Raw genomic sequence first — 18,350 nt, 5'->3', positions numbered from 1 at the left:
CAGAGTTGTGCAAGCAACCCTTCATTATTTCACCGCACAAAAAGTGAAATGCTTTTCAATTACATTTGTACACATTCACCACAGAAGCCATTAGGACTTGGAATTATACTTATACACAAGGAATACTACAAAACAAGGAATATACAAGTCCAAAGATAAACTTTGAGAAACTAGAAAAGGGTGGCACAGCTGTCGAGTTGCTGCCTTGCAGCGTCAGATACCAGAGTTTGATTCTGACCTCTGTTGCTGTCTGCATAGTTTGTACATTCTCCCTGTGACCACGTAAGCTTTCTCTGGATAGTCCGGTTTCCTTCCATATTCTAAACACGTGTGCTAATTGGCTTCTGTAAATTGTCCCTGGTGTGTAGGATAAAACTATGCATGGGTGATTGTTGGTCGGTGTGAATTCTGTGGGCTGAAGGGTCCGTTTCCACACATGTGGAAATCAAAATCTGCTCTGGCCTTCAAAAGACTATACAGTACTAATGACACAAGCATCAACAGAAGTTATGCTACATCACTAAACCTACCATACAAGCAAGATGCTGATAGAGATGTAACTGGATCTGAAAACTTGTCCAAGAGGTGAAGCATATCAATAAATGTTGAATTATCTCATTTTGAAATACAATCTGAAGATTACTTTGTGCAACTGAAAGTCAATCCACTGAGCATCACTTACTTTAGCATAGACTTCAGTCAGAGCCTGCCCGAGTTTATCGGGTTCACCACGAAGGATGACAGTTTCAGAGTTGCTGTCAGAAGGTGGGATTTCAACCGAGACTCCAGTCCGTTCCAAAATCTCCTGCAATGAGTTGCCTTTGGGTCCAATAACATACTTGTGCTGAGACTTCTTCACCTCCACTGCAATTGTTGTGGTTTTGCTTTTCTATATTCAAAATAAACAATGTATTTAAGATTGCCCCTTGACAATCTTGCAGCATGTACCTGTGCAATACAAAAAGGATTTAATCCCAGAAAGGACTAACTTGCTCAATTTCAGTTGAGGTGCTGTGCGAACCAGACATCACACCTACTTGCTGTGGAGGGAGGGAGTTGGGTAGGGGGGAGTGTTTTGGGGGGGAAACAGGAGGAGTAAAGAAAAATTAATGTGATTTAGATGAAGTATCTAAAAATCATTTGGCGAGAAGGAAACTGGACTTGGGTGGAGAGGCAAAACATGCAGTCGGTCCTGGAAACACTCACTGCAGGGAAGAAAAATGCAAAAAAAAAGTTTGCCAGCCCCCAACATTTCCAGCATTCTACTTAATAACTGACATAGAGCCATGTGAATAAGGCATCAGTTAATTGATACCACTCTCTGTCTTACAATGCACATTAACAAAGTTCCAACCTTCATACAAATTCAAATGTTTAGTGTTTGACTTTTCTCTCCCCTCAGACTTCCCTGCCAGAAGATAGAAGGCACATGATCCCCCTGATCTCCACTCTTTCCCCTCCCCCACCCATCCCATCCCATCTCATGAAGTGCAACCTGATTCACTGCAGCAAACCAGCCGACAGCCTTTATTGGCTGTCTGAAGAAGGGTCTCGACCCGAAACGTCACCCATTCCTTCTCTCCCGAGATGCTGCCTGACGCGCTGAGTTACTCCAGCATTTTGTGTCTGCCTTTATTAGCATGTGCAATGCAAATGGCAATATTTAGTTTGGAACATGCAGTAAAAAAACCCGAGGTGTCCGACCACGTACACGCTTCTCATGATAGAGCCACCAGTTGATTATCCTTCTTACCTTATCCTCATAGATCCTCTTGATGCGGATAACAGCTTGTGCAACCTGTTCTTTCTCACCGGTGATAACAATCTCATTCTTCATAACACTTGGTGGTGGAATATTGATGCGAGTCCCAGTCTCCTGCATCAGCTCCCCAGAAACCTTATTAAATGGTCCAGCAATAAACGGGTGATAGACTTTCTCAATGTTAATCCGCTCAACTGCCCGCTTATCCTGTGGGAAATAAAGAGGTCACATCATCACCAACATTAAAAACCCCTCCACTATCTTTTTACATTAAAATTGAACTCTGTTGGGTGCAGTCAATGCAATTACTATTCCAAGTCACCTACCCACACTCAGAAAAGGACTTGGAAAAAGAAAGATAAATCCAAGTAGATAAATCATTTCTTGAAATGGACATACATCTGTCTTAATCTTCTGAGGAAGTCACAAACTAATGAAAAACCATGTTCTTGAAAGGTCTTTAGAAAAGCCCGGGGCAGCCCTTCACATTCAACTTGGCTTGGCTCAAAGATTAATTTGGCTTGACAAAAAAAAGCTAGACAATTAAATCTGAAAACCATGAGACATACAATTTAAAAATTACATTGCTAACATTTGTAAGTGGATGTTATGAACATAGATGCAATTCAACTGAAACAAAATTTTACTTCTGTAAACAGATGACTGGTTTCATTATGGTAGTTGAATCGCATTAGGTGTACTGCAAGGATGCAGTTAGCAGAGGATACCGAATATGCTTGCCACATTGACTAGTGTTCCTAAGGCTTTGCAAAAAAAACCTGCCAAAGATACAAAGACAGCATCTCAAATCTTCCTAGCAGTCCAGTTCAGAGATAGACAGACACAGCTCCTGGGACACCATCCAAAATCAGTTACACAAGATGATCTGTACCTACCTGTTCAGCAGAGATCAGCAAGATTTCATGACGTGCTTTCTCAATGCCTTCTTTTGTGCCAGTTATTTTAATCTGGTTGCTGGGGTCTTCAGGGCGAGGAATCTGGATCTTAGTCGCCGTTTTCAGTTCCAACTCCTGTAGTTTCTCGCCATTCTTTCCAATCACAAAACGATGATGCTCTTTGGGGATGGCTACTGTTGCTGAGGCCTAAACCAATGGACAGTTAATCAAATAGCAGGTAACCATCCAAACAGAAACCCAATCGCTAATAATAAATCCAAACACTAGCAAATATTAAGTCACAACTTAGAACACTAAATCGTATACAAGCCGAGTCAACTAGTACTGGCCGAGCTTTCAGGAAATAAGCAATCCCAACATATCCAACTGGACAGTAAATTATCTAAAATATGCTAAAAATAACAATCCAGATCATTTCTAGTCCTTTTCACAAGTGTAAAAGGATCTCCACTCCAATTTTTTTTGGCCTGAGAATTGTTCCCTTTTACTGCATTCAGATTAATAACTCGACTCCTAGTTTACACAAATGCATTTTAACAGTTGTCCTAATACTTAGCAAAAATCGTGTAGATTCCACATCCATTTACATAAGTTAGTTGTACCAAACTAGTTTATTTTTAATTTAGAGGTTCCTTTCTAACCCGCCCCAGTCTATACTCTCAGCTCACCTGAGTCTGCAGCTTAGCAACAATCTCCTTCCTTGCTTTCATGACAGCTTCAAGCTTTCCAGAGACCATGATGGAGAGACCTTGGTCCTTTGCCAATGAGAGTTCAATGTGCGCAGCAGTCTTCTGCATGATATCCAGACAAATCTTTGCCTGGTCTCCCTCTCCAAATTGGTTAATTTCCTTGTACTTGCGCTCTTCTAATGGCACATGAAAAACCTGAACCAACAGAAAAAGTTGGCAAGTTGGCATTAGTTAGTTCATTTGCCACCCCTTCCCCTAAAAATAACTTCGGGAATGGCCTTCTGATTACGAACTATTTATCCAAAATTTAGTTTTACAAAATTCCGTTGTGACAAATTTTCAACCAATATACATTACATTGCTATTATCATGCCACTTAGGTTGACCTTCAAGGGGTCTGTACTCCACATACATGTTAAAACAATGCTTCTAGCATTTTCCATTGTTACAACTTTTACAGAGTTTAAATGAAAGAAAAGGAAATATTCAGATTAGGCAGCATCTGAGGAAAGAAAAATAGGATTATCGTTACATCAAAATGAATTGTGCTTCATGACTGCAGATTCAAATCCAACCTGGGTAGAGATGGTGAAAGGACTAACCAATACCCGACATAATCATAAAATATTCACTACTTAATTATTTGAAAATAGTTTAGTTTATTGTCGCATGTACTTAGTTACAGCAAAAAACTTTGTTGCGTGCTAACATAGTACTCAGGAGCAAGTGTTAAATTACAATCAATTACTCCCGCCTAATTTCAGAAATCAATGCTCCACCCATTGGCATTTGTCATCTGTACTTATGCAATCCTACTCTTCATTCCAGAATGAATGACAAATCCAACAAACCATACCTGGGTGATGAGAGAAGATTTAAGTGGTCGAATTTTGGTCCATGCTCCAGATGGTTCTGCTGCGGCATCTCCAGAAGCAGTTTTCTCTGGGAGAGGAGGAAATGCTTCCTTGTAAGTTGGTACCAAATCAGTCTCATCTTCAGAGCCAACATTTGCTATGGGTAAAAAAGAATTTGATTATGCCAAGCAGACAGCTTCAGACAGTTATAATACAGACAGAAAATGCACAACTTGTATTTTTGCAGCTCTGGTTAAGTATTGCAAAAGGATATCACATCTAAATTCACATTTAGATCCAAAAACATGCGGTGGAATCATCTATGCAAGGGATCATACTTGACAGTCGTGTCAATGGATGGCTAGAAGAAGAGCAAGTACTACGCCACCACCACGCCACCACCACATCCTCCCCCCCCCCCCACCACCACCCACATAAAAAGCAAAGAAAAAATAGTTGCATTTCTGACAGCAGACTTGAGATAAAAGCATTGTGGAAAATACTCTGGTCTCAATGATTAGAAGCTATTTAATTACTATGGCAGTTTAGTCAGCCCACTTACAACGTACCAACCACAAACAGTATCAAGTGTCCACACTTTAGTAGATAGAGATTCCCTACCAACTCTAGCTTGTGCACCAACTGAAGTTGTGACACAACTGCCTGGCCAGCTATCAATTTCACTCAAATATGAATGTAGCCTGGTACCAGCATACTGTGTCTTTCAGAGATGCGCCTTGAAGTCAAATAAGACTTTTGCAGGCAAAAACAGAAATAAATCTCTCTCCTGAAAATTACTTTGCAAAGTTAACATGAAAAACATTTTTTGGGAACAGAAATAGGCAATGGGTCATATGCAAACAGCATGTGACAACAATCCAAACAAGCAATGGGCTTTAGCACAATAAATTCTGCTAATGTTAGTGTCCAGGAAGATTAAAATATAACGAGAATTTTATTCGAAGTACCCCTGTGCCACAGTCTCTCAGTCCCAAATCCCCTTACAAAGTATGTTACAGACACTGTATACTCATTGCAGCCAATAGGATGAAGCTTCAGACAAGTTTCCATCAAGGTTACAAGTTCATATACCATTGAGATGGTCAGTGGAGTATAAAGACAATCACTTTTCCTAAAGGTAAACAAAACAACCAAATCCAGTCTTCCTAAAGCCAGACAAAAGCTGATAAACAAGCAAAATTCTACACATACCAAAAGCAAATCAAGTTAAAAAGATGTATTAAGAAATAAGCCTCAGGACAGCTAAAAAAAAAAGAAAATGAGCAACACTGATCAGCCATGACTAATAGAAAAAGCTTTTTCTTAGAACGGAGATGAGGAAAAACTTTTTCAGTCAGAGTTGTAAATCTGTGGAATTCTCTGTCTCAGAAGGCAGTGGACGCCAGTTCTCTGGATGCATTCAAGAGAGAGCTAGATAGAGCTCTTAAGGATAGCGGAGTCAGGGGGTATGGGGAGAAGGCAGGAATGGGGTACTGATTGAAAATGATCAGCCATGATCACATTGAATGGTGGTGCTGGCTCGAAGGGCCGAATGTCCTACTCCTGCACCTATTGTCTATAAAAAAATTTGAGTAGTTTGAAAACTGTTCACCAACCTTTGACCTGTTGCTCATCAAGGCCACTTCTGTGCTCAGCAAAGCTTTCAGGTGTCAGTACGGCTACAGAACTCATTGTCGATATCCCACGTACACGAGGTCCGGGTATGCCACTGCAGAAAGGACAAGGATCTGTTAACACATGCAGTCTTAGCAAGATCAAGCAGGAGGTGTAAGCCAGTTGGCCATTCCAGTTTGCTCAGCTATTTAATCTTGGCTTTGACCTACATTACTGCTCTCTCCATATTTCCCCAACTTCTTTCTCATTTAAAAGGAATGTCTGCCTGGTAAATATAGACAATCCCCAAGTTATGGCAGTGCAGGTAACAGAAATTCATAAATTGCAACCAAAGCACAAATCTAGGATATGGAATTAAAATAAGCTCTAAAATTAATGAGCACCATTTTTTTTCCATCTCATGTTTCTTCATGGATGTCCAGGTGATATTGCTTCACTTTATGGAAAATTACTATACAGACCAATTTCTAAGATCAGTCTCCTACCACCATAATCCCCTCCTCCCAACATGAAAGGGAAAGAGGAGGGGGGTCACATATTCAATGACTCCAATTCCAGTTCTCCAGCAGAGATACAAATACATGCTGATCTGAGCTTTAAAGCAGATGACATTTCTGAAAACAAATTCCCTAGATTGATAATATCCCCATTATGGGAAACATCTTCCCAATATTCATCCTGTCAGAATCTTATGTTTCAAAACGACCACCACTCATTCTGCACAAAGAGCAATGCTGGCACAACCATTCACGTTTGGAAGCAACCCACTGGACCTCCTTGGCACCACCTCAAATGTAAGTAGGTCATTACATAATGGAGACAAAGTCTCAGGTGCGATCTCACATCAGCATCCAGTAAATTATTATTTTTCTACTTTATATTGCATGGGTCTTGAATAAAGGGCATATCAGCCTTCCCAATGAAATGCCAACCTCCAGTTTCCTCTGCAAAGGAAACTGGGAGTCTTGCTATTGCAAAAAATTGTAATTTCACCCAAAAAAAGTCATTCTTCCCGACATCTCATTATACTCCTGCTGCCCTCATTCATCTTTGCAGGATCACCAAATCTGGCTACAGTACAGTCTCTCCATCCAAGTAATTCATAAAAGAAAAACATTTAAATCCTCCAAGATCCCAGTATTGAATCCTGTGGCACCCCAAATGTTAATGCCAATTCTGCAAGAGACCCATTTTTTCACAACTCTTCAGTGAGCCACTCTCCTCGCCAAACTAATTACCTGCAAACCCATGCCCTCTTATTGCCCATTCAAATGGAAATCCAAGTACACATTTATTTACTGTTCACATGGTTAAAAGGATGCATGCAAACACGAGAACATGACAGGTAATTGACATACGATTTCCTCAAGGTCCTGCAACTTCATCTATAATTGATTCTAGCAACACCACCCCCCCCCCCCCATTTCAGATATTAAGTAGTTATAAAAACACAAACATTACAAGTAGCACTATTGAACAAGAAGTCAACAAATTATTTAACATGGCAACAAACGACCATGTTAACAGTCACAATAATGTTGATAGTTCAGGTCTTATTACAAATAGGATAGAGGTACAGCAACAAAAAAGGGGGGTGGTGGTGATGATAGAAAAGCCTCATAATAGAAGAACACAACCCAAAGAATGAAAATAAAGACCTTAGAAGTAGTGCTCAGATTATAACGGTGATCAGAGTCCATGTAGAGAAGATATTTTCCTCTCGTGTCATTATGCAAATCCAGGGCTCATTAACAAGAGATTTAATAATACTAGCAGTGAATTTAGTGGCAGCTTTAGTTAGAGTATCTAGAGAGTAGAACTTGGAACTGGGTGGCGAGGATAGTAGCAGAGAGTAATTCAGGGAAAAACAAGTAGAAGTCAGCTGAGGCAAGTAGGTCATATGGAACAGAAGAGGGAGTGTTCCCATGCTATAAACATCCTATGTAACAATTTTTATCCTTGGCCAGCCTCAAGTACCTCGAGATAGTTTTAGACTTGGTACCTTCCACGAGCACAAACAGAGACAAGGCATTTACCAGCATGTTTCCACCAAACCTCACCAGGGGGCGCCACACGATGGCTGCCTCACCTTCAGTCTGTCTGTCCTTTTCAAACTCTTTTTGTTATTTTTGGTAAGTTTTAAAATTTTGTGTAAATGTTCTCTGGTTTGTTTTATGTGAGGAGTGGGCGCGGGGGTCAGGGGAAACTTTTTTTCAATCCCTTACCTTGCCGGATATGCGATTGATTTCCGGATCGTATCTCTGGTCGCTCTGCGGCCTAACAACACGAAGCTGGAGGTTTTGCCTAGGACTGACCTCGAGTCCCCGCGGGGGCATGGACTTATCATCTGAGCCTGCAATCCCTTGCCTGGGATCGACGCTCCAATGCAGCCTGCGGATTTTAACATCAGGAGCTCGCAGTCTCGGGTTGAGACCGGTCGGGAGCTCCAAAAGCTGCACGTGGTTCGGCTGGTCCCGACCCGCGGTAGATCGCCGGCGTGGGGGAGCTGAGATCCCCCACCGCCCCCCCGATGAAGGAGCTTGATTGCCCCGACGAGGAAGGCTCGCCGCCGGCTACGGGAGTCAAGATCATCCCGTCAACGGAAGATTAGAGCCCCCGACTGCTGGAGGACAAAGAAGGGAGAAATTGAACTTTTTTTCACCTTCTATCACAGTGAGGAATGTGAAGGAGTCACTGTGGTGGATGGTCATGTTAAAATGTATTTTGTGTGTCCTGTTGCTTTTTATTGTCATGACTGTATGGCAAATGAAGTTCCTCGTATATTGCAAAACATACTTGGCTAATAAAGTTTTATTGAGATTGAGATTATTATTATGCTTGGAGATCATGCACAATACTCACAAGCTAAATGGTCAGTTGCCAGAAAGTCCGTCCTGTAGGTGGATGCCTGCCCACGTCAGCCTGCCAGCTTTTTGATCTGCAACAGAAAATGGTGACGGACACTCAATGAACAGCCATTGGTCAATAGACAATTTGAACTATTGTGAACAAGAGACTTCAGATGCTGAAATCTCGCACAAATAAATCAGCAAATAAATTAATGTTGCAATAAATCAGCAGGACAGGCAGCATCTGCAAAAAGAAATGGGCAGACAACATTTCAGGTAAAGACCCTACTTTAGAAGGAAATATCAGTCCAGATGAAGGGCCTCAAACCAAAACATAGTCGGTACATTTCCTGCTACGGATGCTGCCTGATGCGATGAGTTCCTTCAGACGTTTTGTATCCAAGAGCATTGCTCTGAAAGTAATCAAACTACCCATCGCCTCAGTATGTGCCCCTGCACCAGTGAATCTGTTTTGATAGGTTAATTGTATTTGAATACAGATACTGAGAGTTTGAAAGTTGGTGCATTAATTGTTTAAAGACCAGTTTGCAAAATATGGTTCACACTTCCCTGGGGATAGTTGGACACCTCCAGTGAATAAATGGTCCCATAAAATGGTCCCATAATATTCACCTATAGTGAATAAATGGTCCCATAATTTTGGATACTTTCATGGAGTGGGTGAGCAAGTCAAGAGGATCATAGGAAACGGCAAGTCAATTGACAGCAGCTGCCATTTGGTTAACATGTACAAAGGAATGGGGATATGCTAGCAGTCTGGAGGGAAGAAAGGCTGCATTAAAGAAAAAAAGATCAGTTATATAATGCAATATTACTACTAGCTAATAATTAAAATCATGAAAAATCTAGTTTAACCAAACACTGGTCATATTCAAACCACAGTACTCAGGAATTAGGACTGGGAAGCAGTAGATACTTTCTACCCCACTGTAGACAGTAAGCATCCCACACAAGAGCTTGGAATCATAAATGTTTAATTGCCACATGTACCAGTAACAGGACAGCAAGATTCTTACTCGCTGTTCATCAACACAAAATTCATTTATTGGATTGATTGCATATTCAGCAATACCAGTGTGTACAAAGTGCAACAAAAAAAGAGTCGTTTGCTGGCAAGTTAGGGTTGTGCAGTGTGGTTCCAGAGCCTGGCAACAGCTGGGAAGAAGCTGTTCTTTTACCTGGAGATAGTGATTCTCAGATGCCTGTATCTTTTTCAGATAGTAGCTGTGAGATCAGTGCGTGGCCAGGATGGTGTGGGTCTTTTATATTGGCTGTATGAGGCAGCACACCACGTAGATTCCTTTGATGATGGAGAGGTCAATACCCACAAACCAGTCAATGTCTATTTTTTACAGCCTTCTTCATTAGCATTCAATTTACCTAATCAAGGCATGGTGCAACCAGTCAGTACGTTCTCTGCTGTATACCTGTAGAGATCCAAGAGAGTATTTAGCAGGATACTGAATCTCCTCGATTGTCAGGTAGTGTTGAGCTTTCTTTGTAATGGACCCTCTCCACTGCCATCCTTTTGAAGACAGGTTCATGAATCATTGGCTTTTTATTCCTTAAGTAATAATCAACTCTTTTGTCAACAATATTGTGAGCAATATTGAATGATGTGATAAAACCACATGGCATTGGAGCAGTATCTGTCTACAAGGGCATGGCTCTACAGCATCGAGCAGAGAAATGAGCAGAGTGTTGAGGTGCTCCTATGCTGATGGTTATCGAGAAGGAATTGTTGCTCCAAAACAAATATTGAGAAACACATACAAAGCTACACTTGGTTTCCCCTTCTATGAAGTAATGGCCTTGCTCTAGCTGCCAATCATCTGTCTGATCCTCCACTTTAGACTGAACGTGTCCCTTCACTTTCTTGATGGCCTTAGAGGTTGAATCCAAACATCCTATACAACCTTGTATTGCCAAACCCAAATGCCCAAGATCCAGTCCCCAGTATATTGTGGACTTCCTGGTTCATCCAAGGCTTCTGGCCAGGCAACACACTCATCGACACATTTCCTTACAAAGTCAATAACAATCATGGAGCATTCGATCAATTTCATTGCAGTCTAGTCTATTCACAACAAGCAGTCAATTTTGATTTTCATGCCATAGCAAGGTATTAGCATTCACAAGTCTCTAGTCAGCACAACCTTATCAGGAGTCCATTTGTACTGGGGTTGGCAGAAATTAGCCAAAAGGTGCAATCAGGGAAACTAGAAAAGAACTGGACAGAGGATTGGAGGTCATATTTGAAGGAATTTTTGAAATATTTTCTACGAGGATGTAGGTTGTAGAGAATTATTGAGAAATGCAGACAGAAGTTACAGACCATTTGATCCTGATCCCTGAATGCCACAAAACTGGTGGACACTAAATTATACCCACCAAGTTCCCAAATCCTTTTTCCAAAAGATATCCCAGAACAGGAACCACTGCAACAGCAGCACTCACTCTGAGCCAAACGCAACAACTACTCAACATGCCTTGTTCTATCCTAACCACTACTTTTCATCGATCCAAATTCCATTTTCACACTATTTTGTCATTTTCCTGAAACCAATGCAGTGTGCTTTCCTCCCAAACATGCCTTTCCACCAAATCATTGAGGTTTTTGAAGAGGATAAGGAAAAGAAGAAATGCAAGTTTTGGATGCAAATAATCCAATCCCAGTGTGGGAAAACAACCAAATCAGCTGACTGACATTCAAGAAATACAGATCACTCGTCTGACTTAGTTTATTTTAGAGATACAGTGCAGAAACAGGCCTTTGGGCCCACCGAGTCCGCACCAACCAGCGATCGCAGCACATTAACATTTTCCTACACATGCTAGAGACAATTTACACTCATACCAATCCAATTAACCCACAAACCTGTACATCTTTGGAGTGCGGGAGGAAACCGAAGGTCTCGGAGAAAATCCAGTCATGGGGAGAACGTACAAACTCCGTACAGACAACACCCGTAGTCGGGATCGAACCCGGGTCTCTGGCGCTGCAAGGCAACAAACTCTTCTGCTGCCCCACTGTGCCGCCCAACTTATTATCAAGGCTAATGGGAAGCAGAGTAGACCAATTCATGGATTCCCAAATCAAATAGACAATAGGTGCAGGAGTAGGCCATTCATAGGCCAATGTTGCATGAAGCTTCTGCAGTACATAAAACAGTACAGCACAGGAACAGGCCCTTCCATCCACAATGTCCATGCCAAATGTGATGCCAAACTAATGAATCTAATCCCAACTAATCTCCTCTGCCTGTTCATGATCTATATCCCTCATTTCAATGCATATCCATGTCCTATCTAAAAGCATCTTAAATATCACTATTGTATGCTTCCACCATCACTCCTGGCAGCCCACCACTCTATATATAAAATTAAGGCGTATCACCTTTAAACTTTGCCCCTCCCACCTTAAGGCTATGCCCTCTGGTCTTTAACATTTCCTCCCCGAGGGAAAGGTTTTGACTGCCTACCCCATCTATGCCATATAATTTTATATGGAGGACTGGTGACAAGGAATTGCTTTACATAAAAAGACAAAATGCTGACTTAAATCAGTGGGTTGGGCAGCATCTCTGGAGGACATGACTAGGTGACGTCAGTCTACTCATGTCCTCCAGAAATAATGAAAAAATCAAGAGTAGAACTATAGTACACACCTGGAAAGTTCAATTTCCAAACCAATGGCTGAACCGCTACATTACGCAGAATTCAAAACACTAGTTCCATTTCTGGCAATGTGCCAGGATACAGACAAATCAACAAGTGCTGCCAGCAGTGGAAAACAGCTAAGTTGTATTGCCTCGTTTTCTAGCTTACCAGTTACAGGGTGCATCTTCAGTTTGACTTGTGGGTCTCTACCATATCTACCACCATCATCCCTGGCAGCACTAATCACTCACCACTCTGTGTCAGGTGCAAACACTTTAAATTTCAGGTTGGTAGTTAAAAATGGAGCAGATGCTTGCAGGGTGGGCTAGTAAAGAATGAGATGACACCAACATTTGCCTCACACATTTATTTTAAACATTGCTCCTCTCACATTAAAGCCACAGTCTAATCCTTGACATTTGCATGCTGGGGTAAAAGGTTCTGACTGTCTACTTTTTCTATGCCCATCATAATGTTACATACTTCTATCAAGTCATCCCTCAACCTCTAGCATCCCAGAGAAAACAATCCAAGTATGGCCAACTCTTCATATAGCTAATATCAAGGTAGCATGCGGGGAAACATCTTTTGCACCTTCTCCAAAGCATCCACATCCTTCCCGTATGGAGCAGCCAGAACTTCACACAATACTTCAATTGCACCCATGGAGGCAAGCTAATAGTCAATAAGAGAGCAATGAAAATAATCATGTTTAGGAAGAAACTGCAGATGCTGGTTTAAACAGAAGATAGATGCAAAAAGTAACTCAGCAAGTCAGGCAGTATCTCTGGAGAAAAGGAATAGGTGACATTTTGGGTTGGGACTCTTCTTTAGACTGAAATAACCATGAATATACAGAAAGCAAAATAGCACAAAAGACCCAGCTAAACTTGAATTTATGAACTTCAGCCAGGAGTGCACACATCCCTCAAAGGTGGAAGATTTTCTACCAAGAAAGCAAGGTTTAAAATCTAGGTTGGCACTTCCAGCACCAATGGAACGTTGTACATGTTTGGAGCCAATACCACTATTTATCAGATTAGGACACATACAGGTCATCTTAACCAGCATTTATCCTTCAATCTTGCTCATTCCCTATGTGGACTTTATTTTGCAAATATTGGTTGTTGGTTCATTGGCAATGAAGTGCATGCATCAGACAACAATTGCAAAAAGGCAAACACTTTAAATTTCAGACAGCTAGCCAGGAACTGAGCTGGTACATATTAGAAGGAGCTAGGCAGCAAAGGCATCAAAGGCAAAGGCAGGTGCATTTCCTGCAGTAACAAATACCCATCTAAAGACCCCAACCCAAAACATCATCTTTTCGGGTTCTCCAGAGACACTGCCTGGCCCACCAAGTTACTCCAGCACTTTGTGGCTTTTATTGTAAACCAGCATCTGCGATTCTTTACGTTTCCATGTGAAAAGTAAATGGTGGCATCTTTTAAAAATATCAAGCAGCCCAAATTAAGGGGGGGGGGGGGGGGGACTAGCTTTTATTAAGAGTATGCCCATTGCACATCTCAGATAAAATTATTATTTCAGCTTTGACTGAAAATAGAATCAGTCATACGCATGGAAATAGGCCCTTGGGCCCCAACCTCCTCATGCTGATCAAGATGCCCCATTTACACTGATCCCACCTACCCGCATATCCCAATAAACCTTGCTTATCCATGAACCTGTCGAAATGTTTTCTGACTGTTATAGTACCTCCTTCAACTAACTCCTCTTTCTGCTCGTTCCATATACCCACCATCCTGTGTGTGAAAACACTGTGCCTCAGGGTCCTATTAAATCTACACCCCCACATCTTAAACCATGTCCCCAAGCTTAAATCTCAGGCTTACTTTGGTTTTGAAATTCATGCAGCATCCATGAGGGCAATGTTCATTTCACACTAAAAAGGCTTGTATGTCAGTCTCTTACGTGGAGAACTCATGGTCTTTGTGTATGTTATCCTACAATACCAATCAGCACGATCTCAAGACTAACGAAAACAACTTGCTTGCATCAGTCACAGCCCCAGTCCATCGAATGTAGGGTTCTCAGGTGAAGAGGCTAAATGACAAAAAATAAGGAACAATGACCAACTCAAGATTCTAGCTACCACCACTTAATTTTTCTCTTACCCTGCATACAAAGCAAGGTCAAGGTAATCCCTTGCCATAGACCAGCAGACTCCAAGCTGGGAAAGGTCTGTGGAATTGAGGTGCGAATCAATTTACAGCTTTAAGGATGCTTCTTTTACTTTTATGTTATGTCATGATGTATGATTCCATGAATTGTGATCGTGGTGCATGATGACCAAGGAATCAGATCAGTATTTGCAAGTTTAGAAGATAACGACTCTAATCTTGTTTACTCTTACTGCTGCTGGCAAGGATCAACATGACCAGGTGTCAAGCTTCATAATTAGTCACGGGACAATCTTCACTCAAAATGAAAAGGTTCATATTCTTGGTGGGCATTTCATTGCTGAATGCTACAGAAACCATTAAAAATAAAAGAGCTCAATATCCTCAATCAACAGCTGCTTCACAAATCAAAAAGTATATTTAAAGGGGAGGTTGAACAAATTTGGATTGTATTCTTAAGAGTGGAATCCAAGAAGAGACCTGATAGAAAAGTTTGTAAAATTATGAGGGGCATAGACAAAGCAGTCAGAATCTCTCTTCCCCCCCCCAGCGTGGAAGTGTTAAATTCTAGAGGGTATGGCTTTATGGTCAGAAGGGGAAGTTTAAAGGAGATATGCAGGGCAACTTTTCTTGTTTAAAAACCGAGCGAGTAGTAACCTAAAATGCATTGCCAGGTCACAAAAAAAGGGGTGTTTGTGGTTTTTACTTTTTTGACTTTGCACTACTAATGTCTGTTTGGTATATACACTAAACATTTTTGTTAAATTGTGGTTTGTTACTGGTTTTAAAGACTAACTAGAGGTGCGTGGACCCATTGGGTCCAAACCTCCTGCGGGCCCTGGAACCCCTGTCGGGTCCAAACCTTTCCTGCGGGCCCGGCAACCCTCAGGCTGTATTTCTGGATCAATGGACACAGACGGTGCGGTTTGGTGTTGTTTGGTGGATTGGATGATTGAAGTCTGAAGAAACAAGACATATTGGCAATTTAACAATTCATTCATTTAATAAACAGGAGCCTCAGTAGCGTGTGGAAGAACCATACACAGCCACAACAGCCTGGCACCTCCTCCTCATGCTGGTCACCAACCTGGTCACACACTGTTGTGGGATGGCATCCCATTCTTCAACCAGCATTTGTCGCAAGTCAGCCAACGTGGTTGTGTTGGTCACTCTGGCACGAACAGCACGCCCAAGCTGATCCCACAAGTGTTCAATGGGGTTGAGGTCAGGACTGCTGGCAGGCCATTCCATCCTCTCCACTCCCAAATTCTGGAGGTAGTCTCTGAGAAACCCTGCTCTGTGGGGGCGAGCATTGTCATCTTGGAGGATAGAGTTTGGTCCCAGACTGTGGAGATATGGGATTGCCACAGGTTGCAGAATCTCATCTCGATATCTCTCTGCATTGAGATTGCCTCCAATGATGACAAGCCTTGTTTTTCCAGTGAGGGAGATGCCGCCCCACACCATCACACTGCCTCCACCAAAAGATGTTACTCTATCAGTGCAGCAATCAGCATAGCGTTCTCCGCGTCTTCTCCACACTTTGACCCTATGATCCAACTGCCGTAGGCAGAATCTGGACTCATCGCTGAACATAACGTTCCTCCACATGTTCAGGTTCCAGTGCACGTGTTGCCGACACCAGCGCAAACGGGCCTGACGGTGAAGGGCAGTCATGGCAGGCCTCCTGGCAGCCCTATGAGACCGGAGATCGGCTGCGTGCAGTCTGTTCCGAATTGTCTGGGCAGAGAGCCGTCGGCCATATCGTCCTGCAAACCTTGACTGCAAATCTGTAGAAGACAGCCTACGGTTCCTAAGTGCTGACAGGGTGAGGAAATGGTCTTCTTCGGGTGTCGTCTTCTTGAGACGCCCACTTCACGGCCTGTCTCTGACATCCCCCATTATATGGAACTTGGCCTTCACTTTGGAGATGGTACTAGGGCTTACTCCAAATAATGCCGCAACTTGGTTTTGCGGAATACCAGCTTTAAGTTGCCCTATCGCACGGGCCCTATCCAGATCAGTCAAACGTGGCATGCCGATTCTTGGAGCAGACACCTACTGACCACTGTAGCAGGGCCCATGCTCAGAGATGCTGCCAATCAGGTGCCAATCAGGCACCTGATGGTACCAGAAGCTCAAAACAAGCGTCAATAGCAACGGCAGAATAAGCTGTTTGGCATTGGCAGAGAAGATTTGGCAGATTTTTCATGGGCGCAACCCACATACTCAGCTCTGCTGCTCATCCCACAAATGCATGTTCCTTACAAATGTGGCACCATTTAAAAGGGAAATAAACAGGCTTTCCAACGGTATAAGATTTATTGCCAAGAAGCATTGTTACAACAAAGAAATAATCTACCAAACACAAATTTCCTTACTTTTTGTGCTAGGTTTATATATATATTATATATATATAATATATATATATATAGAGAGAGAGAGAGAGATAGATAGATATGTTTACATATCTGTTGTGCTGTTATTGTTCCATTTCGGGACAAATGGCATAAAACACGCTCGACTCTTCCTGGTCTTTTCCTCTGTATTTCTACTCTCTATACAATTCATCTAACAAATGTTGTTCTTTTTCACTTTATTCTTCATAGGAAGATATGGAGATGGGGCAGGATGATGCATCGAGGAGGTGGGTGAATGGATCATACGCCTGGGAAACTGGAGCTTATGCTGCCAATGTTGACGCCACTGTGGATTTGGGTTTCCAAAACCCCACGGAGAGCACTGCTGAAGTCAGGCCACAGCAACAAATCAAAACAGTCTTGCACAAATTGGGCAAGAATCCAGAAGCCCCGGATGACTACGTGTAAGACAACTGCCCCACGGACCATTAAAAATATACACATTTAAACATAACCACTGGCGTATTCCGCAAAGTTGCTGTCGACTCCACGAGACTTGATTAAAGCAGTACTTTATTTAACACAACTTGCAAACAGGGATATTTGTGCATAAGAGACCAAAACAAGCAAGATGACTTGAGTGCTAACAGACAAGTTTTAACAGCAAGCCACAGGACAGGTTGAAAGAAATTAATTAAAGGAAGAATAATCAAATGGGAGAGATATTGAAAGGGAACCATGGAATTTAGCATCAAGGTAGCTAGCAGCACAGCTAATACTGCAAGAAAAACAAAATTAGGAACAAAGGATCAGAATAGGAAGAGCAAAAGAAATGCAAGGACTGAAGGGCTAGCAGATATACTCTGATACAAAGACAACTGATAAAACTAAAAGGTATTGCTTCACCAAGAGTCAAAGGGCTTTGGGACCAGATCCAATGTCTAAGCCAACATTTACATCTTTCAGCAGACAATCTACAGCCTGGTGCCGAATGTGTATTCTAGCTCCCAGAAATAAGCCAACAAGCAAGTGCCAATTCATAAGTGGGGACAGAAACAGAACAGATTTGAAAGTTCACATTAATTTGAGGAATTCAAAGCAGCAGGTTGATAATAAGCCAATCACAGAAAATGAAACACGATGAATATTTGCATTGCTAAAATAAATAGCAAAACTTCAGCAAGAGGCAGCTGGTAAACTCACATGAAAAATAGTGACGTGTACATCCGTGCTAGAGCTGGCAGGAGAAACACAAATATGTACAACACTATACAAAGTGGCAAGAGAAGCAGGGATTATACAGAAAGTTGAAGTGGATAATGATGGAATGTTTTGAAACTTTGAATGTGATCATATTTGTTTCACATCAGCATTACAACAAACGTAGACCTAAAAGTAACACTTAAGACATGTTGACAGTATGTGTTTGGAAGATTGAGAAAAGTGTTTTGCATTGTTGTTG

The 18,350-nt window shown here is 41.9% G+C and overlaps 1 protein-coding gene across 6 annotated transcripts in view; it reads right to left on the bottom strand.

The window, feature by feature from the left end:
* hdlbpa (high density lipoprotein binding protein a) overlaps window positions 1-18,350 on the bottom strand; it is a 70,813-nt gene that overhangs the window by 28,590 nt on the left and 23,873 nt on the right. For all 6 annotated transcript variants that reach the window (XM_078410617.1, XM_078410616.1, XM_078410618.1 and 3 more), the window contains exons 2-8: window positions 8,720-8,795; window positions 5,839-5,951; window positions 4,225-4,379; window positions 3,348-3,563; window positions 2,659-2,865; window positions 1,754-1,969; window positions 683-889 (exon numbers count right to left, since the gene is read on the bottom strand). In XM_078410617.1, coding sequence (XP_078266743.1) covers window positions 683-889; window positions 1,754-1,969; window positions 2,659-2,865; window positions 3,348-3,563; window positions 4,225-4,379; window positions 5,839-5,914 — 1,077 coding nt within the window. In that variant the 5' untranslated portion in view covers window positions 5,915-5,951; window positions 8,720-8,795. The remainder of the gene's footprint in view (window positions 1-682; window positions 890-1,753; window positions 1,970-2,658; window positions 2,866-3,347; window positions 3,564-4,224; window positions 4,380-5,838; window positions 5,952-8,719; window positions 8,796-18,350) is intronic.

The sequence above is a fragment of the Rhinoraja longicauda genome, chromosome 13, assembly GCF_053455715.1.
Source record: "Rhinoraja longicauda isolate Sanriku21f chromosome 13, sRhiLon1.1, whole genome shotgun sequence".
In the NCBI taxonomy this organism is placed as follows: domain Eukaryota; kingdom Metazoa; phylum Chordata; class Chondrichthyes; order Rajiformes; family Arhynchobatidae; genus Rhinoraja; species Rhinoraja longicauda.
This window is presented reverse-complemented; position numbering and strand designations above follow the sequence as displayed.